The sequence below is a fragment of the Crotalus tigris genome, unplaced genomic scaffold (assembly GCF_016545835.1).
Source record: "Crotalus tigris isolate CLP2741 ecotype Arizona unplaced genomic scaffold, ASM1654583v1 scf7180000018396.560290, whole genome shotgun sequence".
NCBI classification, from domain to species: Eukaryota; Metazoa; Chordata; class Lepidosauria; order Squamata; family Viperidae; genus Crotalus; species Crotalus tigris.
In genome coordinates, this window is record NW_024096980.1 from 361,236 (window position 1) to 389,120 (window position 27,885).

General features: G+C 39.2%; 1 protein-coding gene across 3 annotated transcripts in view; it reads right to left on the minus strand.

Moving 5' to 3' along the window:
• MINPP1 (multiple inositol-polyphosphate phosphatase 1) overlaps window positions 1-27,885 on the minus strand; it is a 60,741-nt gene that overhangs the window by 26,540 nt on the left and 6,316 nt on the right. For 2 of the 3 annotated variants that reach the window (XM_039352010.1, XM_039352009.1), the window contains exons 2-5: window positions 24,246-24,443; window positions 22,502-22,599; window positions 21,877-22,010; window positions 20,457-20,523 (exon numbers count right to left, since the gene is read on the minus strand). In XM_039352010.1, coding sequence (XP_039207944.1) covers window positions 20,457-20,523; window positions 21,877-22,010; window positions 22,502-22,599; window positions 24,246-24,443 — 497 coding nt within the window. The remainder of the gene's footprint in view (window positions 1-20,456; window positions 20,524-21,876; window positions 22,011-22,501; window positions 22,600-24,245; window positions 24,444-27,885) is intronic. The other variant, XM_039352008.1, reaches the window with a different exon arrangement.

Here is a 27,885-nt window from a genome sequence, read left to right on the forward strand (position 1 = left end):
TAGGAACCACGTGCAGACGTCTATGGAACCCGTTTGAATCACCTTGTTAGAAACGTCTCTCAGCCCTGAAGATGTTGGGGAGTTTTCCCAACGAAAGCTTGGCAACCTTTTAATATAGTAAAATACTTTAATTAAAGTATTTTAACTTTAAACTCTCCTGGTGAACGCGCTTTATTCATTTCATTTATATATATATGTATGTATGTATGTATGTATGTATGTATGTATGTGTATGTATATGTGTATGTATATGTATATGTGTGTATCTATATATATATATATACATATATATATGTATGTATATGTATGTATGTATATGTATGTATGTATATATATATATATGTATATATATGTAGTATATGTATGTATGTATATATATATGTGTGTGTGTGTGGGTGTGTGTGTGTATATATATATATATATATAAAAGGTAAAAAAGGATATATGCAGTGTTATCTTCATTTTAGATATCAAAAGGGGTTTGCGGCTCCCAGTGTTTTGTTTTCAGTGGGTCCAAGTGGCTCTTTGAGTGTTTTGGGTTGCCTACCCCTGGCTTAGGGTCATTTCATTACTGACTAGGTGACATCATCAGTGCTAGTAAGCAAACCCCACAGTCAGTAGATGTTATCTAACTGAGTAATGAAACATCTGCAAGCAAGAGATGATTGAATATAAATTAGAGGAAAAAGACTTAAAGATGGACTTTCACAAAATAAAATAGTGTGACTTAATTCAAGTGGAAGGAAAGACAACTTACATTTTAATATCACAAAACAAATTGGAAAGCAAGAGAAGGGATTTGACAAAAACACAAAGGGCTATAAAAGAAATGGAGAAAAAAGGAGGAAAAAGCTTGTTAATGGAAAGAAGAGGGCAAATGCTCAGGACAGAGACATTGATTTACTTTCCACATCTACAGTAACACCTACGATTGTATGGGAAAACCTTTGGATCCAACAAAGTACATTGATTAAGAAAGATTCTTGACAAAGAAAACAGATTAAGATGGAAACCAAGAAAATAGAAGATGGGACATATCAGAGAGAATACTTAAAAAAGAAACATGTGTTTGAATATGGTTAAAGAAATAGAAAAAATTTGAAATACACCACTCTAAGAGGGATGAAATGTTTTAGATACCTAAACGTGACTGAATTCATGTATGTATATATGTATGTATGTATGTATGTATGTATGTATGTATGTATGTAATGCTTTGAATTAGAGTTAAGGGATTAGATGACTAGATTTATTGAATAGAATGTTTAAAGATTAAATATATTCTTAACTATGATTAAAAAGAATAAGAAATTTGAAAAAATAAATATTATTAACCTAGGAGAGATATATATTCTATGTTATTTCTATGTTCTGTTATTATTGTTTTCTTCTCTTCTTTTTTATTTTTTGTCTATTTTTCATTCTTTTTCTTTTCCCCTTTCTTTTTACTCTTATATCCATTACTTAAGAAACGTAAAAATGTGAGAGGGCTTATATGGGAAAAATAGAATTAAGTCTGTCAATATAAATGTAACTAATCACTGAGAAAACCTTTACCAGTAAGAATATTCAGAATTTGGCGGGAGAAATAAACTAAAATAGGGATTGTGACAGGATCGATAAGGCACAAATGACTGAAAAGAAAAGAAATGTATTAATATGATGATTATTGTTTAGGAATATTGGAATACTCTAAGAAGAATGAAATGTTTTGGATACTTAAAGGTGACTGAATTCAAGAAAAGTGTGTGTGTGTGTGTGTGTATGTATGTGTATGTATGTATATATATATATATATATATATATATATATATATATATATATATATATATATATATATATATTCACAGGTGTTTGTATGTAGGTCTTTGGTTATTTGGGTTTTCTCCTGCGTAAAATTGGAAGTGTCTTGGCGACGTTTTGACGAAGTCGCATTCGTCATCTTCAGCCTGGTGTTTTCAGCTTCGTGCTTCGAGGAGCAATGTGTGGTCTTAGCTGTTTCTTCCTTTTAACTGCCAGTGGGGGTATGAACTGATTGGGTGGGAGCTTGGCTGTGTTCTGATTGGGTGGAGGTGTGTTCTGATTGGTTAGGGGCTTGGAACACTCCCCCAGCCAATCAGAGCACAGCCAACCCCCTAGCCAATCAGAGCACAGCCAACCCCCCAGCCAATCAGAGCACAGCCAAGCCTCTAACCAATCAGAACACACCTCCACCCAATCAGAACACAGCCAAGCTCCCACCCAATCAGTTCATACCCCCACTGGCAGTTAAAAGGAAGAAACAGCTAAGACCACACATTGCTGCTCAAAGCACGAAGCTGAAAACACCAGCCTGAAGATGACGAATGGGACTTCGTCGAAACGTCGCCAAGACACTTCCAATTTTACGCAGGAGAAAACCCGAATAACCAAAGACCTATACACACACACACACACACACACACACACACAATGCTTTGAATTAGAGTTAAGGGATTAGATGACTAGATCTATTGAATGGAATGTCTACAGATTAAATATATTCTAGGTTGTGATTAAAAAGAGTAAGAAATTTGAAAAAATAAATATTATTAACCTAGGAGAGATATATATTCTAAGTACTATGTTATTTCCTATGTTCTGTTATTACTGCTTTCCTCTGTTCTTTTTTATTTTCTATTTCTTTTTCATTCTTCTTCTTTTCCCCTTTCTTTTTATTCTTATATCTAATACTTAAGAAATGTAAAAATGTGAGATGACTTATATGGAAAAAATAGAATTAAGTCTGTCAATGTAAATGTAACTAATCGCTGAGAAAATCTTTACCAGTAAAAATATTTAGAATTTGGTGGGAGAAATAAACTAAAATAAGGATTGTAACAGGATTGATGATAAGGCAATCCAAATGACTGGAAAGAAAAGAAATGTATTAATATGATGATTATTTTTTAGGAATATTGGAAAAAATATATACTAAATTGTCATTTATTAAAACAATAAGAATTGTATTAACTCAATGTTTGCAAAAAAGGATGTTTCAGGGAAAGAGGAAATTAACCAAAATTAATATATAGAATACAGACTATAGAAATCAATTGTTAAGGGCTGTTTTTACAAATGTAACCTAGATAACATACTGTCTACCAACTATTGAATGACTTATGCTTATATAAAAAAATAATAAAAAATATAATACACAAAAAAAGAAAGAAACATCTGCAAGCAAATAACCAAGCTTAGAGAGCACTAAGGTCTCCACAGTTCAACCCTATATACTTCATATATTCTATTTCTGGTTTGCTTAGTTGTACATATTAGTGGGAAAATTCAAATGGGACCAAAGAGGATGTGTTCACAAGATACAATATTCTGCAGAATTATCGTTCTGAGCTAGCAAGTCCATAGTTTAATATTATAAGAGGAATGCTTTTAGTTATATGGGTTAATCTATATCATGTAAAAGGCAACAAAGTTCAGTTAATTGTTTGATTGCCACATTTGTAGTATATTGCTTTACAAACTCATTACACAGCATTACTGATATACTGATTTTGATACAAAATCAGGCTAGCACATTAGTCAAGAGATATATTTCTGAAAGGGAAGGAAGGGTGAGGAACTCAGCATGACTCTATTAAGCCATAATGATGTTTATTAGTGTTTGCTTAACATGCTATATGAAAGAGCTAACTGTACTTTATGTAATAATCAATGACTAAACAAATATAGTGTGACACAATTTTGTACTCAGCCAAATTCATTTACAAGTTTTTGTAATTAAACCAATATTAGAGTATTAGTCTTCAGTCAGAATGAACTGCCTTATTTCCTTCATTGAAAACGTAATTTCTCACAACTCTAATATTAAATTCTCATAATAACGATGACTAAGAGGATTTAGGATTTACTAAAATATTGACCAGTCTTATGCAGCAGAGGTACAATTAAGTAGTTTCCTGAAATAATATAAATTAGCATGGATTCTTGAACAAATGATTAGAAACAGATACAATTTACTTTAGAAAAATAGAGTTCTGTAATAGTTTTCTGTGTACTAAGCTGTCAATACAAATACATTTGTTCTTTTTATTTTATGAAGGCAAAGGGTGATGTTTGATAATCCTGTTTGATCATAACAACGTAATCCTGTTTGACAATAACAACCATAACCCACATAAGCCAACAAACCTTGATTGCTGTTCAAAAAAGATGTCTTTCTCAAAAACCCACGAACTCTTGATAAGAACTTTCCTTGGATCTATTATCTTGTTGTGTAACAGAACACATTCACTTGCCCAAAAGGACATTAAGCAAAAGTATCTAATCAACCAATACAAAGTTTTTAGTTTAACTTCAACCTTTTCTTTGACCTGCACTTCAGGACAACTGGCAACTCATGGATAATAGGAGTTGCTTCCAGGGAACCAGAAAATGAGTGCCTGGATAGAGATATCCAATTTGAGCTAACAAACAGATGTTTTCTAATGATTAGGCTAGGCCCTTTTTGTGTGGGAACCTGCAGAGCTACTGGGAATAAGAACCTGAACTGTTAATTTTTTTATTCTGCTCCATCTCTTTTTTTAGGCAATTTTGGTATTTTTAGATTACTCTATGTACGTAAATGGTAACTGAGCAACAAGAATGAGTTTTCCTTCCACATTATAAATCAGAAGACCATAAGCTTTCCAACCTGCTGCCAAAGCCTTGGGTGTAATCCCTAGAAGCTCTCCTATAAGTATTGTTGCACTGTAAGGGTTAATGTGACAGATAATGAAATTTAATTATTCAATATATGGAACATAACTTTTATCTGTATCCCATCTTATTTTTTTACAAATAACCCAAGATGGCGAACCTATTCAACACATGCTTCCTATTATCTCCACAAAACCATCCTGTGAGGTAAGTTGGGCTGAAACTGTGTTACTGGCTCAAAGTGACTTAATTGGTTTTCATGGCCAAGGTGGGATTAAAATGCACTGTCTCCAGCTTTCTGGCTTGGTTCCTTAATCACTATACAATTATATTTATCAACTAAACTAAATCCTACTTAATTTTTGTCTGACTCTGCCTTCCTTTTGATGTGTGGCCCTAATCAAGGAAAAATTGCACAGAATCCAAAGCACAAACAGGAATGTTACCGAAATCTGCTGTTCTTGTCATTATTAATATTCTGGGACAATATTTTCTGCATTCCATTGGGGACAAAAGAAAGGTAACAATGTTGTAAGGGTAAAGAAGAATCCAATTGTATACCTAGCCATATCTGTTCTGAGATTTTAACGCTGCCCTTGTGTTTAGAAATGCCTCTATACAAACTCCATTGTTTGTTACCAAATTTCATGTGTATAAAACTGTTTTACAGGTGACTCTCAGTTAAAGACCACTCATTCAACAATTGTTCAAAATGTGATGGCAACGAACAAGTGGGTCTTTTGACCAGTCCTTGAAGTTCAGGCCATTGCGGCATGTCAATAGCATGAGGCTCTTGGCAATCAGCTTGCTCTTATGATGGTCCAACACTCATGTGATCAATATTTACAACCCATCTGGTCACTTCCCACCAAGAAAGTCAAGGGAGAAGTTGGCAAGGAAGATTGCATATCATTGTTGGTGGAGGTGTAGTTTTCTCCTTGCTGGAACACTAGCAGGGTAACTGAAGGTCGTCTGAAGTTATCTGAAGGTTAAATCATTGCAACTAGAGTTAAATTTTATATCATTATTAAAATCTAGTCCAGCTGCAACGATTCAACCTTCAGGCATCTCTGCCTGGATGATTGAGAATCTCCCCTGATACTAGCAGGGTAAGCTACTAGGTATAAACAGGGAGCAAACCACACAGACTAGCACTGATGACATTATCTATTCAGGAAATGAAATGTAAGCAAACAACCAAACTCAGAGAGTGTCAAGAACTCCATAATTCAACTCTGATCTACATATATTATTTTCTATTGAGATAGAATATTGCTTGCTACTAAACATTGTAAATAATATTTTTAATGAGGGGTTTTACCAGGGAAGGAGATGTATGTTCCTAACATCCACATATGCCTGCCAGATTTCTTTCAAACACTTCCCAATCTGACCCTCTTTCGTGTTTCTTTCGTCTGGCAGGAGATGCTATTCCCCCAGAGTTCCCCCTAAGCAGATGGCTACACCGCTACCCTTATCCTTGAAAGGGGAAGTATCCCCTCTCACTTGGAATCTGGAGGGAACAGGAGAGGAAGTGCCCACTCCCCAGGATTAAGCTTTTAAGTAAAAGACTCCGTTTTTTTCTTTTAACCAAGTTTAGGTGGTTTTGGAGCATAAGAATAAATGCATTTATTCTTGTATTTCAAGAAGAGCAATGAAGGAAACATGTTAAGGTACAGGCTAAGTACACAAAGTACATCAGGTTGAAATCTGCATATGAAAGCTAGAAATCATTAACCTGTAAACAGGCTGAGCAAAGAAATAAAGATTTACAAGGGCAGGAAAGGGAGCAAAAGCTATTAAAGTGCCCAGTCAAACTTTCCTTAGCAGGTTTATCTTAAATGGTTCTGGTTCCAATAAAGGGGAATATTTGTAGCTCAGGATTGAAATGAGCTTGGTTGTTTTCTTGCAGACATTTAATAACCCACACTAGGTAACATCATCAGTGCTAGATATTGCTGGTTCTAGTTATCCCATCCTCAATTTCAGATCTAATGGATAAAAATATGCTCCCACAATCTTCTGTGTTAACCAGCTGATTGGAGACAACTAAACTTCTAACTTCTTCACATTAGTCTCACCCTTGTCTTTTGTTAGAAGAGGATGATGGTTTTAATAGTAGAATACTTACAGAATACCCAGTGCCCCCTGGTCTGCTATAGTTTTAGTGATAGTCCTCAACTTACAACCATAATTAAGCCCAAATTTTCTGATGCTAAGCAAGATAATTGAGTTCTGTCCCATTTTATGACCTTTCTTGCTACAGTTGTAAAATGAATCATTGCTGTTGTTCAGTCATTAACAGGGCTGTAAAATGAATCTGGCTTCCCCACTGATTTTGCTTGTCAGAAGGTCTCAAAAGGGGATCACATGACCTGGGACACAGCAACCGTCATAAATAGGAACCAGTTGCCAAGCATCCAGAGTTTGCTTAGGTGATGAGGGGATGCTGCAAGTCGTAAGTGTGAAAAATGGTTATGTCACTTTTTTCAGTGCCATTGTAACTTCCAATGTTCACTAAACAAATGATTGTAAGTCAAGAACTACCTGTACTTGTTTATGTAATTGTTTTACATAAATAAGTACAATAAATAAAACCTCTTCCCTCTCTACAAACACTACTAACTCTATTGATTTAAAGATCTCTTGGGTTATAACAGGGGTCCTCAAACTTGGCCACTTTTAAGACTTGTGGACTTCAACTTCCAGAATTCTCCAGCCAGCCTAAATTATACTTCATTCATCTGGGCCAGTTTCCATTCTGTATAAATGCAGTTCATTTGTGCACCAAAATCCTCCATGTGATTCCTGCCAAATACTATAGGAGGAGGAATTCCAATCCAGTATAATCATGCCTCAATAGTTCTGCAGGTAAATGTGACTATGCTTCAACAATTATTACTTATAATATTTTACTTATTTGTTAGATATATGTCTTGCCTTTTCTCCAAGAACTCAAATTGTCTTACATGGAGATCTCCTTTCATTTTATCATTTTATCCCCACCACAGCAAGCTGACATGGTGAGGAAAATTAGGCAGAATGACTAATTAATGACTAAGGTGGACATCTTGGTAGCATCTTCCTAGTATAGTACATTAACCTTTCCATCAGGTTTTTCAACCGGTGGTACGCGTACTACCTATGGTACTTTGCCATGTGGCAGGTGGTATGTGACCGTCCTAGAGAAGTGTAGCGGGGGAGGGGAATGAGCCCAAGCGACCCAAGCCTGAAGGAGAGGCAGCTGCAGCTGCAGAACTGTCTGGGCTCAGCAGAAGCCCCAGGAGCCAGCAGGGCTCCAGCTGATTGGTGCTTCTGGAAGCAGCGCAGAGCTGGAGGTGAACTGAAGAGGGGCGGAGAAGAGGCTGTAACACAGTGGTTCTCAACCTTTTTAATGCCACGACCCTCCAAACAGGTCGTAAGTCGAGGACTACTCAACTGGTGCAGCACCGTTTGCAGAATGGGACTTTTGACGGGCTCAGCAGGGCAGAGACAGCCTGGACAATTCCTATTGGCTTTTGAAAGCCAATAGAATTAGACTGTATTCAAGAGAGTCTATTATATTGGCTTTCAAAAGCCAATAGAATAAAAGGGAGTAGCACAGCTAAGGAAAAGGGGGGAAAAATGGCGGACTGCGTTGTTTGGTGACCCCCGTGAAATGGTCATTTGACCCCAAATGGGGTCCCGACCCACAGGTTGAGAACCACTGCTATAACATGAGGTGGTTTGGGTGGGAAAGGAAAAAAAAGACAATAGGGAAAGAGAAGGAAAAATCAGCAGGCAGGGAGGAAACAGGGACAGAGAAGAAGCAGCAGCTGTTGCTGGAAGAAAAGGTCCTCTCGTTCATTTTTTCCAGCCAGGAGAATGCAATCAGCGCTGATGAAATTCTGGATCAGCTGACATCTTGATTGGGTTACCATAAGCATTTTTGTACAGTTTTTACAGCGTTTGTAATTCACAGGCTTGGTTTGTGTGCTTTGGGTATTGGAATATTTTAGTCTGTATTTTAGGCTAGCAATGAATCCAAAGTGTTGACTTCTGTAGGTTGAATTCCTTTAAACAAATGTAATTAGTTTTTACCCCCTTATCTTGAGTCTGTCTATGATTTTTAGAAAGTTTTCTTTGAAGATAAACAGGCTTAATTTAAGGCTAACGTTTCTCGCAATTGCCAGCCTTTCAGTCTCGATTTGCAACATTGTGACACATGACACACCTGAGGGAGCTTAAAGAAAAAAAAACAGGGTTTATGTGTTTTTTTATTTTATGAGCCTTTCTTGCTTTGCACTTGATTCCTGTGTCTTTAAGGGTACAAGGAAGGGATTGGAGGGGGGTGCATTCTTACTACACTGTTGAAAGAGCTCAGAAGGGAGAGAGGAAGAATGGCTGATCAGCTAACTCAGGGGTCTACAAACTTAGCAACTTTAAGACCTGTGGACTTCAACTCCCAGAATTCCTCAACCAGCCATGATGGCTGAGAAATTCTGGGAGTTGAAGTCCACAAGTCTTAAAAGTGCCAAATTTCAAGACCCCTGAGCTAGCTGGTAGTGGTGCATATTAATAAACATGGACAAATTCCTCATACATTTGTCAGTGCAAAAGGAAAGTGATTCAGGAAAGGAACAGCCACTGAAGAAATTAAAACTGGTAGTTTTTACCATTTTCCCTACAGTTTGTAATATTTTATTAGATTATAGAATAAAATACAAAAATAAAAAAGCAAATAGTAGGACACAGTGGAGAGGAAAAAGGGGGGAAAAGTGAGGGGAGAAGAAAAAAAGAACAGCTGTTGCAGTAGAAAGAAGCATTAACACTGAAACTCAACTTTTTCTTTTTCCATAATATTATAATCTAGCCATTTCTATAACAAAAAATGAATCTAATCAGTAAACCCTAAAATCCCTCCCTCCCTTTTTTTAGTCATCATGTTTTTGACACCTTGCTAAGCACTGGTGGTACTCAAATATTTTTTTCTTTTTTTTCTTTATTTTATTATAAATTTTTACAATTTTACAATAAAAAACCCCTTCCCCAATCCCTCCCAACCCTCCCCAAAACCCTCCCCCCTTCTTCGAATACAGGGTTAACTAGAACTTAAAAGGAAAAACTTTTAAACTCAAATAAACCTCAAACAAATATAATTACATTCAATAAACGAATTATTAAGTACTTTAACTCCATTATGTATGAAAAACAGCCTATTAACAACCATTCTGCTATAATTAAATTTAACATTAAAATAATTTCTTTGTCATTACAATCCTACCAATTTACCATTATAATTTATTTTATCTATAAGTCACAACTTCTGTTTCTTTCACAATTAATAAACCAAGCATCTCCCTAACTTAATAACATTACAAAATATCATATTTCATATAAAATTAATTGGAATCTAGTCCGCCATTAAAATATTATAAACTTTAAATATAAATCATTCAAAAAACTAAACAATATTTTCTAATATCATACTTATATTATATAAAGTTTATCCATCTTTCTTTATCATCACAATCAAAAACACACATGTAAGCGTTACTTATACCATTAAAATTCCCTTATACATATTTAAAACAAAATATTCCTTTAAATGCTCCTTAAGTTTCTAAGCATACACTTCTAATCTAAAGTTTTCATTCAGTCTCCATAATCTTCTCTCCTCTTTTCCAATAACCAGTTCCATCCACAATGGGCTGTAATCTGTCAATGACCTTAGAAGAATCTTTATGGTGGTACTCAAATATTGTCATGTCCTAAAAGTGGTACAATCTGTGAAAAGTTTGAAAAGCCCTGCCCTAGAATTCGAGTTTGTTGGTGATGTCCATTTTCCTCTACAAGTTCATGGTGACCTAACCCTAATCCTAAATTCCATTTTCCTCCAATGGGATATTCCCATGTATTTTACCAGGAAATATAGATGGGGCAGGCTAGAAAAAACCTTTTGTGACTTGTGGACTTCGACTCCCAGAATCCCTCAGCCAGCGTATGCTGACAGTATGATTGACTGTTTTTCTTTTTTAGTTTTATTGTATTAGGATGTGTACGGGTGTGAGTGATGGAGCTGGGAATGAGAACTGGTGCCCCCTCTGCTGAGTATGTAAACAGAAGTGGGGGGGGGCAGATGTACTTCCCGGCTCGATATGAATGTGAGATGTGGACTGCCGGGAGGGGGGATGGTGGGAGGGAGACCTGCGGGGTGGGTGGGGAGTTTTTGGGGGTGGAGGTGGGCCGGAACATCCCAGTTATCATAGGGAGAGGTAGATATGGCGGGAGCCAGGGGGTGGGCCATCTTCGGGGAACAAGGACTTGCTGCGTTAAAGCGATTACTTGTTCCGGCCCCTTGGACTCTTCTCCAATACCTGGAGAGGGGGGTGTTCAGGACCCTGGCCTCAGGTTGCTGCTTCTTAATGCCAGGTCGGTTATTAATAAAGCTCCCCTCATCCGGGACCTGATATTGGATGAGGAGGCTGACCTGGCATGTATTACTGAGACCTGGCTGGGCCAAGAGGGAGGTGTTCCTCTCTCAGAGATGTGCCCAGACAGGTTTCAGATAATGCACCAACCGTGATTCCAGGGAAGGGGTGGGGGAGTGGCGATTCTTGTCCGAGAATCCTTGAGACTTCGCAAGATCCCTGCCCCAGAGGTTGTTGGGTGTGAGTCCCTTCTCTTGAGCTTGGATTCAAGGGTTCATTTGGGCTTGTTGTTGACATACCTGCCTCCCAGCTATGTGACAACAGCCCTGCCCGAGCTGCTGGAGGGGGTAGCCGGGTTGGCGGTGGAATTCCCCAGGCTTTCAATCTGCCGTCACTCGGCGAATCCTCCAGTGTGGCTCAGGAGTTCATGGCTTCCATGACAACCATGGACCTGACCCAGATAATTCAGGGTCCGACCCATAGGGGAGGACACACACTCGACTTGGTATTCCTCTCAGGGCAGTGGAGACGTGATTTCAATTTAAGGGGTATAGTCACTTCTCCCTTGTCATGGTCGGATCACTTCCTGTTGAGGTTAGATTTCTCGGTCCTACTCCCCGATTAGGTGGTTCCGCCCCAGGTGTTTAATGGACCCGGAGGGGTTCCGAATAGCGCTTGGGGGTTTTGCTGATTCCCTCCTCCACGAACCGGCTGAGTCCTTGGTTGCTGCTTGGAATAAGGCGGCATCAGGGGCGTTAGACCGGATCGCGCCTTTGCGACCTCTCCGTGATTCTGGATCCCAGAGGGCACCTTGGTTTACCGAGGAGCTACGGGAAATGAAGCATCAGAAGAGACGTCTAGAGCGACGCTGGAGGGCTAGTAACTCCGAATCCGACCAGACACTTTTAAGAGCCTATATTAGGCCTTATTTAGTGGCGATACGAGCGGCAAAATGTTCGCATTGCGTCTGCAGAATCTCGTCCCGCCGCCCTGTTTAGGGTGACCCATTCCCTACTTAACGTTTGGGAAGCCGGGGAGCCCTTACAGGGTAGGGCGGAAGAATTTGTGCAGTTTCTATCAGACAAAATCACTCGGATTCGGACAGACCTAGACTCCGATTGGGCAGGGCCTTCTGAGATGACCGGGGCAGGTCTTCGCCCAGTTTTATGGGATGAATTTGAGTCTGTGACCGCTGAGGATGTTGACAGAGCGGTAGGAGCGATGAGCGCCTCCACTTGTTTATTGGACCCGTGTCCTTCCTGGTTGGTCTCGGCCGCCAAGGAGGTGACACGAGGCTGGCTCCAGGTGTTGATCAACGCTTCGTTGAGGGAGGGGTCTTTCCCGCAACCCTTGAAGGAAGCGGTTGTGAGGCCCCTTCTCAAGAAGCCTACCCTGGACCCGGCTGATTTAAATAACTTCAGCCCAGTCTCCAATCTCCCCTTTTTGGGGAAGGTTGTAGAGAGAGTGGTGGCACTCCAGCTCCGACGGTCTCTGGATGAAGTGGATTACCGAGACCCTTTTCAATCTGGCTTCAGGCCCGGCTTCAGCACAGAAACTACTTTGGTTGCGCTGATGGATGATCTCTGGCGGGCCCGAGACAGAGGTTATTCCTCTGTCTTGGTGCTACTTGACCTCTCAGTGGCTTTTGATACCATCGATCATGGTATCCTTTTGCGACGACTTGGAGGGGTGGGAGTGGGAGGCACCGTTTTACGGTGGTTCTCCTCCTACCTCTCTGGCCGGTCGCAATCAGTACTGGTGGGGGGGCAGAGGTCAACCCCGAGGCCCCTTGAATGCGGAGTGCCACAGGGGTCGGTCCTCTCCCCATTTAACATTTACATGAAGCCGCTGGGTGAGATCATCAGACAGCACAGGGTGAGGTTTCATCAGTATGTTGATGATACCCAGCTATATATCTCTTCCCCGAGCTCTCTCAGTGAAGCGGCTGATGTGATGGGCCGTTGCCTTGAAGCCATGAGGGTCTGGATGGGGGTCAACAGACTCAGGCTCAATCCTGACAAGACCGAGTGGCTTTGGATGTTGCCTCCCAAGGATCATATTAACTGTCCAGTGTTGACTCTAGCAGGGGAAAATATACCCCCTTCGGAGCGGGTTCGCAACTTGGGTGTTCTCCTTGATCCACAGCTGAAATTGGAACATCATTTGATGGCTGTGGCTGGGAGGACCTTTGCACAAGTTCGTCTGTTGCACCAGTTGCGACCCTACCTGGACCGGGAGGCTCTCCTTACAGTCACTCATGCCCTTGTCACCTCACGCCTGGACTACTGCAACACGCTCTACATGGGGCTACCCTTGAAAAGTATTCGGAGACTACAGTTGGTCCAGAATGCAGCCACGCAAGTGATAGTGGGTGTTCCTCGGTACACCCACGTTACACCTATCCTCCGTGAGCTGCACTGGTTGCCTATTGGTCTCCGGGTCCAATTCAAGGTGTTATTACCTTTGAAGCTCTATATGGCTCAGGGCCAGGCTATTTGCGAGATCGCCTACTACCTCATAGTTCCCTTCGTCTGGTCAGATCCCACAGGCTGGGCCTCCTTCAGGTCCCGTCGGCCAAGCAGTGCCATTTGGCGGGGCCGCGGGGGAGGGCTTTCTCTGTGATGGTGCCCATGTCTTGGAACCAGCTCCCCCCGGAGATTAGGACCGCTCCCACCCTGTTGGTTTTCCGCAAGCTGCTTAAGACCTGGCTTTTCCGGCAGGCCTGGGGTTTATAAAATCTGACCCCTGGATGAATGTTATTGTATTGTTTTGTTTTGTTAAGTTATATTGTGTTTTTATTGTTAGCCACCCAGAGTCCTGCGGGAGTGGGGCGGTCTATAAATTTTAATAAATAAATAAAGTCAGTGCCCTACTAACCATACCCAAGCACTCCTCCCATTGGAGGAAAATTCCACTTAGGGTTAGGTCACCATGAACTCGGAGAGCAAAATGGATATCGCTAACAAATTCAGAGTGCTTCAGTATGGTTAGGAGGGCACTGACTTTTCTAGCCTGCCCTATTTGTTTCCTGATAAAATACATGGGAAAATTCCATTGGAGGAAAATTCCACTTAGGGTTAGGGTTAAGTCACCATGAACTTGCGGTTAGGAGGGCACTGACTTTTCTATCTTGCCCTATCTATGTTTCCTGATAAAATACATGAGAAAAATCCTATTGGGGGGAATTGCATTTAGGGTTAGGGTTAGGTCTCTATGGCTTCAGATAGCAAAATGAACATCACCAGTTGATTCCTAGCCAGTCAGTATGCTTAGGAAAGTGTTATCGTTTTCTTCCCTCATCTGTTTTTCCTGGTAAAATACATGGGAATATCCCATGGGGGCAATTCCACTTAGGGTTAGGATTAGGTCTCTGTGACTTCAGAGAAGAAAATGGAGATTGCCAATGGATTCCTAGCCCTTCGGTATGCTTAGGAAGGTGTTAACTTTTTCTTCCCTCCGTATCTGTTTTTCCTGGTAAAATACATCAGAAAATCCCACTGGGGAACAATTGCATTTAGGGTAAGGGTTAGGCCTCCATGATTTTGGACAGCAAAATGGAGATTGTCAATGTATTTCTAGCCTACTGATATGCTTAGGATGGTACTAAGCTTTTGAGACCACCTTATCTATTTTTACTGGTAAAATAAATGGGGAAATCCCACTGGGTGGCAATTCCACTGAGGTTTAGAAATAGGTCTCTATCAATTCGGAGAGCAAAATGGACATAGCCAATGGATTCCTAGCCCATCTGTATGCTTAGGAAGGTGCTAACGCTTTCTGCCCTCCTTATGTATTTTTCCTGGTAAGATACATGGGAAAATCCCATTGGGGGGCATTCCACTTAGGGTTATGTCTCCATGACTTCAGACAGCAAAATAGACATTGCCAATGGATGCCTAGCCCGTTAGTATCCTTAGGAAGGTGCACACCTTTTGAATCGTCCTTATCTCTGTTTCCTGGTAAAATAGTTGGGAAAATTCCATTGGAGGGCAATTCCACTTTGGGTTAGGAATAGGTCTCCGTGTCTTCGGAGCACAAAATGGACATTGTCAATGAATTCCTAGTCCGTCGGTATGCTTAGGAAGGTGCTAACCTTTTCAGCCTTCCTTATCTCTGTTTCCTAGTAAAATAGTTGGGAAAATCTCATTGAGGGGTATATCCACTCAAGGTTATATTTATGTTTCCATGAATAAGGACAACAAAATTGATATTGCCATTGGATTCAGAATGCATGGTTATGCTTAGGAGGATGCTTACTTTTCAAGCCTGTCTTTTCTACATTTCTTGGTAAAATACATGGGAAAATCTCTTTGGGGGTAAATTTACAGTGTTACGGTTGTATTTCCATGATTAAGGACAGCAAAATTGACTTCTCCATTGGATTCATAGCACATGGGTTTGCTTAGGAAGATGCTGAATTTTTGAGCCAACCTTATCTATGCTTTCTGGTAAAATACATGAGAAAATCCCATTGAGGGAGACCTAGGATTAGGTCTCCATGAATTTGAAACGCAAAATGATCAGTGCCAATGTATTCAGAGTGCATTGGTTTCCTTAGGAGGTCCCTGACTTTTTGAGCCTGTCTTATCTACCTTTCCTGATAAAATACATGGGAAAAATCCCTTTGGGCGGTAAATCTACTTAGGGTTAGTTTTAATGTTCCATGAATGACAGTAATATGGATGTAGCCATTGGATTCAGAGCACATTGCTATGCTTAGGATGGCCCTGATTTCTCGAGCCAGCCTTATCAATGTTTCCTGGCAAAATACATGGGAAAATATCTTTATAGGTTACAACTTTGTCGTAATTATTTAAATTTGGGTAAGCAAATGCTTCCATTGTTGAAAGCCATCCTGGTATCTTGATATAAATTTTCGCTTTTATTTCTTCCCATTCTAAAAGAAGTGCATTTCTTATAAAGTGGTTTTGAAAGTATCTATGTCCAGTTGCTTCTTGAAAAAGCAACTTTGGGTCTCTAAATTCATGGAGACCTAACTCCAAACCTAAGTAGATTTGCTCCCCAATGGGATTTTCCCAGATCTTTTACTAAGAAACGTAATACTAGGGAACATCCCTTTGCTGGGCACATCAACGTAGGGTTAGTATTTAATCTAGATGCATTCAGAGAGCAAAATGGACATTGTGAACGGATTCAGAGTATATCATTATGCTTACAGTAGGAGGGTGCTGACTTTTCCAACCTGCCTTATCTATGTTTCCAGGTAAAATACTTGGAAAATACAGGAGATGACTAGATGGAAACCAAGGGAGTGGTCAAATGTGTTATAAGTCATGAGTCCCTGTGCACCTATAAGAGATCTAAGTCCAGTCCACCTCGAATGCCTATCTTATCTCCCACTCATTTCCCTTAATGGCCAGTTGGTCAGATTCTTGTAGAGAGCTTAAGCTTGCTAAATCTTTATATTCATTTGAACTGCCTCAATCTCCTGATTTCTCAGGCGCTTGAAAAGAAAATCCCATTGCGGGCAAAGGCACTTAGAGTTAGAATTGGGGAATGTGTTCATTCCCTAATGAATTGGAGTTCAAAATGGACATCACCTATGAATTTATTTATTTATTTATTTATTCATTCATTCATTCAATCAATCAATCAGAATAGAGCTGGAAGGGATGTTGGAAGTCTTCTAGTCCAGCCCCATGCTCAAGCAGGACAGCTTATACTATTTCAGACAAGTGACTGTCCAGTTTCTTCTTAAAAACACTCAGTGATGAAGACTGGGTAAGAGTGACCATGTCATATTGGAATTCAATATAATTCAATAGAACATAATCCAGCCACCGTCTTTAAGCTTTAAAGAGCTGATTTTAACAAACTCAGAGACAGCCTAAGAAAAATTCCATAGATGAAAATCCTAAAGGGAAAAACAACAGGCATGGGAACCTCTTAAAAATATGATCACAGAAGCCCAGTCCAGCACAATACCACTGAAAAAGAAAAACAAGAAATCCAAGAAGAAACCAGCATGGTTGTACAAAGATCCCTCTGATAAACTGAAAGGCAAAAATCACAAGTACAAAAAATGGAAAGAAGGACACATAACTAAAGCAGAGTATCAGCAGAAAGCCCGAATCTGCAAAGATAAAGTCAGGAAAGCAAAGATAAAGTCACTTGCAACAAAAGTCAAAGATAATAAAAAAAGTTTCTTTCAACATATAAATAACATGAAAAAAGTCAAGGAAACTGTAGGTCCACTTAAGAGACAAGATGGCAAGGAAGTAACAGGCAATAGAGAGAAAAGAGCCCAACGTCAATACCTGGGAAGATACTGATACTGCGAACATCTAGAAACAAATAAAGTTATAACTAAAAGCCAGCATGGGTTTATTAAAAATAGATCACGCCAAGCCAATCTTATTTGATTCTTTGTCAAAGTGACTAAATTAGTAGACCAGCAAAATGCTGTGGACATAGTATACTTAAACTTCAGCATGGCATCCAACAAAGTATATCACAACCTACTTCTTGGTAAGCTAGAAAAATATGGGATAGACAGCATCACCACCAGACGAATTTGTAACTGGCTAACAAACCATGCTCAATGAGTCATTCTCAATGGTACTACATCTACATGGATGAAAGTAAGCAGTGAGGTACCAAAAGGTTCTGTCTTAGGCCCAGTACTCCTCAATATCTTCATAAATGGCTTAGATGAGGGAATAGAAGGGGGACTCATCAAATTTGCAGATGATACTAAGCTGGCAGGAATAGCCAACATCCTAGAACACAAGCTCAGGATCCAAAAAGATCTTGACAAACTTGAACAATGGGCATTATCCAATAACATGAAATTTAATGTAAAGAAAAGCAAGGTTTTACACTTAGGTAGGAAAACAAAGGTTCAAGTATACATTAGGAGAAATCTGGTTCAAAAACAGTAACTGTGAGAGGGACCTTGGAGCCCTAGTGGACAATCACTTAAATATGAGCCAGCAGTGTACAGCAGCCGCCAAAAAAGCTAATGCAATCCTTGGTTGTATAAACAGAGGCATAGAATCAAAATCATGTAAAGTATTAGTACCACTTTATAAAGCTTTAGTAAGGCCACACCTGGAATACTGCATCCAGTTTTGGTCACCACATTACAAAAAAGATGTTGAGACTTTGGAAAAAGTGCAGAGAAGAGCAATAAGATGATTAAAGGCCTGGAAGCTAAAACATATGAAGAACAGTTGCAGGATTTGGGCTTGGGTAGTCTAGAGAAAAGAAGGAGCAGGGATGACAAGATAGCAGTGTTCCAATATCTAAGGGGCTGCCACAAAGAGGAGGGGGTCAAATTATTTTCCAAAGCACCAGAGGGCAGGACAAGAAACAATGGATGGGAACTAATCAAGGAAAGAAGCAACCTGGAATTAAGGAGAAGCTTCCTAACAGTGAGGAAAATTAACCAGTGGAACAGCTTGCTGTCAAAAGTTGTGGGTTTTTAAGAAGAGACTGGACAGCCACTTATCTGAAATGGTATAGGGCAGTGCTTTTCAACCTGTGGCACGCATATCACTGATGGTACTTTGGCACCTGGTAGGTGGTGTGCGTATGACGGGTTGAAAAGCACTGTAAAAAAAAGTGTAAAAAAGTGTAAAAGTGTAGCAGGGGGGTGAGCTTAAGAGGCGGCAGTGCTGCACAGGCCTGTGGGACAGTCAGCTGGAGCTGCAGTGTTGCTGAGGCTCTGCTGCTGAGTGCCCAGGATTTGCACAGGGCTCTAGTTGATTGACGCTTCCAGGAGCAGCGTGCAGCTGGGGGGAGAGAAATTAGCTGGAGTTGCATCGAAGAGAAAAAGAGGAGGGGGAGAGAGGAGAAGATACAAAAGGAGGAGGTTTTGGTAGGAAAGGGAGAGGGAAAAAAAGACGAAGAGGATGGAGAAAGAGAGATGGACGAGAGGCTTCTTTGAGCCAAGCAGAGGGAGAGAGGGGATAGAACAGTACAAAGATTAATGTCAGAGAAACAGGCACAAGTTTCCCATTAAAAGTGTGGTAAGTGGGTGTACAGATAGTCCTCAACGTACGACCACAATTGAGCCCAAAATTTATGTTGCTAAGTGAGAAATTTGTTAAATGAGTTTTGTCCCATTTTATGACTTTTCTTGCCACATTTGTTAAGTGAATCACTGCAGTTGTTAAATCAGTAATATGGTTGTTAAGTGAATCTGGTTTCCCCATTGACATTTCTTGTCAGAAGGTTGCAAAAGGGGATCACATGATCCTGAAACATTGCAAACGTCATAAATATGAATCAGTTGCCAAGCATCTGAATGTAAGTCACGTGACCCTGGGATGCTGCAATGGTCATAAGTGTGAAAAGTGGTCATAAGTCACTTTTTTCAGTGCCATTGTAAGAGTCACTAAGCCAGGGGTGTCAAACTCACGACGTCACGTGATGTGTCATGACTTTTTTGCCATTGCCGGCAATTGGGTGGGCACGGTTTCGCTATGATGCATCCGGCCCATAGGCCAGCAGTTTGACACCCCTGCACTAAGCAAACTGGTGAGTACTTTATCACTTTTTTCCTTTTTTTTCTCATCAAGTTTTTGACACCTTGCTAGGCGACTGGTGGTACTTGAATGTTGCCATATCCTAAAAGTAGTACAATCTATGAAAAGGTTGAAAAGCACTGCTCTACACCACCTTACAAATACTTTTTCAGCAAAATCAAAGTTTACCATAAATCTCTCTTAATTTTTTAATAGATGCATTTACTATCATACCTTAGAAGAAGTTTATCTTCTAAGATACTAAACTTCCATGCCACAGTGTTTTGGTGGTGAAAGGATCAACCAATGACAACACTGTTGGGGGTTCCTTTCATGTGCCCGTTAAGTTGCCCAACGAAGTGGTACCCTTCTATCTACTTGTGTTCACCCACTTTTGAACTGCTGGGTCAGCAGAAGCTGGAGCGGTGACGGGAGCTCACCCTGCTATGCAGTACAATTGGGTCTTGAACACGAGCTGGGTGATCGTCAGCCCAGTGTCCTAATCAGGCTTCCTCATCTGCTAGGAAGATCACATACAATAGGACTCAGAGGATCTAGATCCTAAATCAATGCTTAGGTGAATTTTTGTAGGTAAAGCTCCCTTTGTCCCCTAAATACATTTGAAATAGTCTCTGTCGTTAGGGGAAATACCAGCCTCCTTGGGAGTGAACAAGTTCACTGGGGAATACGAATTCACTCACTTCTGCTTGGGTTGCAAAGTGTCCTTAGAAAAGCTCATCAATAAAGGAAAAACCAAAAGGATGTTGCATTTTACTCTTAGACTCATCTGTGTAGTTGAAATATTGCTTGATTTATAATTGAATAGGATTGGGGTTAAAAATCATATTCCTTCTTATGTACTCTGTATTTGCCAACTACTTACTGCTTCCTGCCTCTCTGCTGTGGGATATCCCTGCCATAGTCTCAGCAAAGCAGATTTTGAGCATTTTCTCAGTGGGATGAAACAACAGAAAATCAGCATTAGACTTGATCCATTAGTTTTTTCTTAGTCTTTTAGGTGTGGCATTATCACCGTCTTGACTTTGTAAGTTACACATTCTCTCAACCCAATTGTGCTTTAACCTACTTTATGGAAAAGGCCCTTAATTACCTAATCCTTTCCTAAGTCAGACTTTTATTTGTTCAGAAATATAAAGAAGAAATGACTGAATTACATAACCTAAGGCAGTATTATGAAAATATATGCTAAAATCTTGTATTTACACTGCCATCAAGTGTTAGGAAATACAACATCATGTGTTGAAAGTCTTATTAAAAACAAAATAGCTGTGGAACAGTGAGTACACAACTCCTGTCTAACTCCAGCCTTAAATGGTTTTAATATAAACTGAGACCAATACAAATACAGCATTCCTAATCATAATTAGAAGGCTGGGAGTATATTGGTTTCCTATTATTTTTTATTTTAGATCATAACATTCATTTCAAAGACTTCTGCTCTGGTAATATACATTAAATAAAAAATAGGAAACTTAAAAAACCTCCATTCTAAAAATGTAATTAATTGTAAATACTTGTAAATTATATGCACTATGTTGTATATTGTCCTATGATTTAAGGTCCTGGTATTATTGATATTCTCTGTTTATTTAGTATCAAGTGCCTACTGAAGAGATGGCTAGCACAAAGATTGATCCTTCCTTCCATCCATTCATCATTTAAATATACCAAATAATATTTCAATTAGGCATAACAGCTACTGTTCAAAGGCATAATGTTATGTCCTGGTTAATTATACAGCAAAGTATTTTAGACAAATCTTAGGAACCCAAAGTAGATTTTTTTTTTGTGACCAATGTATTAATATTTGTGCCTGAAAATAAGAAGATATTCTGTAATAAGGAAGCCATCCAGTGGCAGTATTTACAATTGGGATATTTACTGATATCTTGATTTGGATCCATGGCATTTTTATTTTCAAAGAAACAAATTTATTACGAGTGATGAGTAAACACCCATGAGTGTACCTATTATTGATCAACTGATTTGTTATGTACATTTTGAAAAGTGAACAGAGTAAAGAATTGGAGCCCCCTATTTGCTTAGGGAAATTGTTATAATACTTTAAAAAATGTATCTAAGATTATGGCTTATTCAGCAAAAAAAAAATCATACTTTTATTTTTAAAAGCTCTAAGATGCTTTAAAATGTTAGCTAGAAATACTAGATACAAACATATTCAAGTGGTCAGAGCCAATTTATTACTATCAAGTATCAATCAGCCAATCTATTATTGCCAATTTTAAGTCCCAAAATAGTGTCCCCTCCCCTTCAAAAAATACCTTTTACTCTCTGAAACTGCCTTGTCCAAATTTTCGAAGATATCCTGGAAAAGTACACAGCTGGACTCACTGTTGATATTATATCCATAGGCTCTCTTCCAGTACTGTTTGAGATCATTCAGATACTCAAGTACCTAGAAATAAATATTAAACATTCTGTTGTAGTAAAAAATGCCAGTTTAGATGCAGTACTCTGGTATTTCACATTAAATGGCTTAGAGATAATACAGGTAGTCCTCAACTTATAACAGTTCATTTAATGACCATTTGAAGTTACAACATCACTGAAAAAAGTGAGTTACGACCATTTTTCACACTTACAACCGTTGCAGCATCCCCATGGTCATGTGATCAAAATTCGGACACTTGACAACTGTCACATGTTTATGACGGTTGCAGTGTCCCGGGGTCATGTGATACCCTTTTGCAACCTTCTGACAAGCAAAATAAATGGGGAAGCCAGATTCACTTAACAACCTTGTTACTAACTTAGTCATTCAGTTAACAACTGTGGTAAGAAAGATGGTAAAATGGGACAAAACTCACTTAACAAATGTCTCACTTAACAGAAATTTTAGGCTCAACTGTGATCGTAAATTGAGGACTACCTGTAGTGAACACTTACCTTGGCATCTTCTTTGTTGAACAGTGAACACCAGGGGGAGCTAATGTTTTTTATACTTAGTCCAAAGGAGCATGTAAAAAATGCCACTTGTAACAAATCTGCAGGGGGGGAAAAAAGGAACAATAGGATAGCAATAAACTATCTCAGTTTTTAAGATACTTATTCAAAAATGGCAAGATAAAAAAAACACTTCAAAAAAGGAGAAAACATTTCTTTACAATAGTACCATATTATTGAAGAAAAAAGGAAACTGAAACAATAATCCAGGAATACAGCTCTATGTACAGAGAAACAATGTGGTGGAACACAAAAGAATCACAAACCACGTTGTCACTTCTTTTCCCAGACAACTTGAAATTCCACTGAATATATAATGCCATATAAAATGTATTGATTAATCTACAATTTCTGCATCTACAATTTACAGTCAGATGTCAAGATGTATAAAATATAAAGGACGAATTGGCAGATGTTTAATATAAATTTATCTATATTATTCATAAATGATATGCAGATGTGTGTTAAGGTTTGCAGTGAACTTAATTAGTATAAGCAAAAACAGAATTTTTATTAGTACATATTTTCTGGAGATGCTTGTAAACTTGGTTCAAATGCTTGTCCATTTAATCTGCAAAATGAAATTTAAATACATTATGTTTTCTACATTCTCATACATAGGCAGGTACTAACATACTATACAAAATAAGGGTGCCTACTATATAGGACAACGTAATTATTTACCTACTTTTGTACTTACTGTATTCTTTATCATTTATGATATTCTAATTAAAAAGCCCTCTACTTATGTAACTCCATGCTGTCACTCTGATGAGTTTTAATATTTTTCTTCTATGAGGGTTTTTGAAAAGTCAGTGATCCTAATATCTGTAGTGTGCATTTACACAAACCTTACCACAAGAAAATATAAACAATGACTGATGGCAAGGATATTATTAGTTAGTAGCTACTCGGCTTACTAGCAGTAAATGTTCTACAGCAGTTACATGTTGGGGATTGTATTACCTGAGCTTTGCATGAAAATTGCTGATAAGTTACTTCCTTTCTGTTCTCCACTCTTGATCATACAAAGTCTTTCTAGTGGGACTCAGTGGTAAACATCTGTCTCCTCTCTCCAGGCTACCACATAAACATGAATCAGTTTTTACTCTTGGTGGCAAATGTACAGGTAGTCCTTGATTTGTCCATTCATTTAACAGCCATTCAAAGTTATAACAGTGTTGAAAAAAGCAATTTGCACGCAGTCCTCATAGTTACAACTGTAGCCATCCCTATGGTCACATGATCAAAATTTGGATGCTTGGCAACTGGAGTGTATTTACAATGGTTGCTGCATCCTAGGATCACATGATCGTCTCGTGACCTGTCTAGGAGACTTCTGACAAGCAAAGTCAATCAGAAAAGCTGTATTCATTTCATGATCATCATGATTTGCTTAACAGTGGCAGAAAAGGTCGTAAAATTGGATATAACTCAATGACCGCATTGTTAGTTATGGAAGTTCTGTGTCAATTGTGGTCATAAGTAAAGGACTACCTTTGTGCACCTGAGACATAATGCCCACAACCAGTGCCAGGACACTTTGGCATTAAAGAGGTTCAAATTCAAGTGATATTATCATGTTAACATTTCATGTCCATTTGATCTTTATAATAACTGAAGACAGGCAGCAAACACAATAAGCTTCAAGAGTTCAAAGACTGAGTATTCAAAGACTGAGTATTACCTGCATTTAAGTCTTCCACTGGTAGACATAAAGTATGTGTGGTTTTATTCACTATCTTCATCATCTCAGGGCTTTCCTTAAAAGCATCAACCTCATATAATGCTGTATCGTTGTCTTCAACATCTCGTACAAATTTTTCACAATGATCAAAGAATCTCATCAATTTGTCATTGATTTCAAATGTTTCTGTCAAGGTAACTGAAAATAAATGATGTTAGCAATTCCTTTATTTCACATACTATCATTATGTTATCACACTGTTGTTATAGCTACTAGTGTACACTTAAAATAATTAATTACATTAAATCAGTTATTTAAATGATGAAGATTTCACTAAATATCCATTGAAAGCTTTTTCAGCATCACTGGGTATGGCACAAAAAGCATGTTATGTTCACTTACATGCAATGGTATCATGTCAATTTAATATGCAATATTAACAGATGCACATGGACCTCAATAGGCATCTGGTGAAAACAAAGAAGCCATAACTCAATCCAAGATTTTAGTTTTCCATGCAAGTTCCAGGGAAACTGACAGCTAGTAATGATTTGTTGCAACTATTATAATAGGCATCTTAGTCTGCCCATTGGTATTAACTGACGGATCACTGTAAGTGGTTGACGATTCTGTAATACTTTGATGCAAAATGATACTTAACAGTTGCTTATTGAATATGACTGTTATTGAAGATATCTTGCTTACTATTACTTGGTTTAAATAAAACCTTCTATAACTGAGTCTTGACCTCCAAAACAATCCCTCCTCCATATAATCTTATGAAATTGTTTGTTTTGAGAAAAACAATAAAGTACTTGAAAGGATGGGGATCAGATATTTTATGTTGGAGGTATAAGAAATTTGAGAGGTTCACTCACCTACCTTATGTCATTGTGTGATCATTTAGTACAGGTAGCCCTCAAGTTATGACCACTTATTCAATGGCTGTTCAGAGTTACAACAGCATTGAATGAAGGGGACCAGTCCTCAGAGTTGTAGTCATCATAGTGTCCCTGCAGATCTGTGATCATGGTCCGGGTGCTCGATCCTGGCTCACAATTATGTTGTAGTGAGCCATGATCACATGATTGTGATTTCAGACATTCTCAGCCAATGGATTCAATGGGAAGCCAGCAGAAAGTTGGAAGTTACTCTTGTTCCTGCCAATTTTTCAGCTGACCATGGTCTGTAGCACTGCCTGTGACACGCGAACACATTCCATAGTGTCTACCTGTGGCACCCCCCACTCCTCCACCAGCCTGGTTGCTTGGACTCTTGCCTCTTCCTGCTTAACGGCCTGCATGATCCTAGGGTTGCAATAGGAAATGGGACTGTGGGATTTCAATTGCTGAGCAATGTGGTCAGGTGATATTGGGCTTTATAATCATACTACTTAGTCACAGGGATTGTGTATTGTGTACATTAGTACAGGGGCTCCCAAGCCCCGGTCCATGGACCAGTAACGGGCCACACAAACAAGCAAAGCCCCATCCACAGGATGCAGGCAGCACACAAAAACACGCACCCTCCGGTCTGCGGAAAAACCTCTCTCCACGGAACCGGTCTTGTGCCCAAAAGGTTGGGGACTTCTGCATTAGTAGATTTATGGAAAATCTATGAAGGTTAATGATGTTAATGCAATCTTGAACTATATACCAAAATTTTGGGATTTAACTGTTTATTGGGTATTGTATCAATCATTGGGGGGGGGGGTGGCAGAAAGAATACTAAGAAATTGAGGGGGAAAAAAGTGGAATTATCCCCAGATATCAAAGAGTGGTTGTTGGAAATGTATGATTTATCTGTTTTGGGAAAGGCAGTACCTTCTACCGAAAAAAAAAAAAAAAAAGGGATCATTCCAGGCTCAAAGACTGGATGATTGGTCTTTTATGGCTTGGAAGGGGAGAGCAGCAGACAGCTACTTGAAACAACTGGCCAAAGAGAATGCAACCAGAAGCAGCAACAGAAGCAGGTCCAGCTGACCAAGCACCAGGCTGACTCCACTGAAGAACTGATTGGATGGAACAACGCCCTAACATGGTAACTAGACCTTGGATGTGATGGTGCTGGCGCCTCCTCTATCCAGAAGTCCAGATAGCTTGGTATTGTCCAATTTGAGCCAAGTGCCAGACCAAAAAAGGACCATTTCAGACTGTGATCTTGGATTGGACAGCCTTGTAATTGCATGGTAAATATAGCCATGCTTGTACTATTTGCAATAGTTGGCTGCAGGAACTAGCTGTACTTCTACAACTGATATTTTTCAGTAGTCTTTGTATAGACATTCTGTGACCTACAGACCTGCAGTGCTTCAGACAAGCTAAGTAACTGCAATCATCAATTCCACACTTTGTGACAACTTTACAGGAAATTTTGCAAAGGTGCAAAAAATGTTTTTTAATCACAATACAGCAGCCAGTTATATATCTTCAAGTTGCAATGCTTTATGGAGATGAAGATAAGTGTTATGATTTCCTTGCTTGAAATGTCTCAGAGCAGGGGTCTCCAAACTTGGCCGCCTTAGAACTTGTGGACTTCAACTCCCAGAATTCCTCAGCCAGCGTGCCTGGCTGGCTGAGAAATTCTGGGAATTGAAGTCCACAAGTCTTAAAACAGCCAAGTTTGAAGGCCCCTGTCTTAGAGAACCATTTCTGATTATTTGCATTGCCATGGTGAGTGAATGGGTATACAAAGTTGAACTATTCTTAGACACATTCATAACTCAATCTCTATGTTTTAGGCAAAACAGTGGTATCTTATGGAACATATTTAAGGAACACTAACTATTAATACATTAACCACTTTTACTTTTAATTAGATAGTCCTTGATTTAGGAGCATTCATTTAGCTACTGTTGCTGAAAAAGGGGATTTATAACAGGTCTTCACACATATGACTACTGCAGCATCTCCAACAGTCATGTGTTAAAAATTCAGATGCTTGACAACTGACTTGTATTTACAATGATTGTAGCACCCCAGTCATGTAACTGCTATTTATGACCCTCCCAGCTAGTTTCTGACAAGCAAATTCAATAGGGCAGGGATGTCAAACTGCCGGCCCGTGGGCTAGACACGTCATGTGGAAGCTGTGCCCATCCCATTGCCGGCAATGGCAAAACCGGCCCGATACATTGCATGACATCACTTGACGTCACGAGTTTGGCATGTCTGCAATAGGGGAAGATTAAGATTTGCTTAATGATTCAGTAATGACCATGGTAATTTGCTTAACCAAGGCAAAAAGGCCGCAAAATCAGGTGTGAGTCAGTTAATGATGGCCTTGCTCAGTGATGGAAATTCCAATCCCAATTGTGGTCATAACTCAAGGTCTATCTTTAATTTTGAATTAATTTTAATTACTGCTTGATTAAGCCACTGTTGCTGGGAAAAAGGGACTATTGTTAGTCATCTCTCAATCTGGCCTGGTTTATCCCCAGCTTTTGCCATGTGCAAATTCATGAGGAACAACGCAGGGATTACAATCTTTTTGCTGATGTTTCTGATACTTTCAAAGCACAGCAGAAAATGAGAGATTGGCCTAAAATACAGTAACCTGCCAAATTGGTGAAGAAATAACAATATACCATTTAGATATACATTTTGTAGCTATTGAATCCCTCTCTCAAAATGCTAGCATT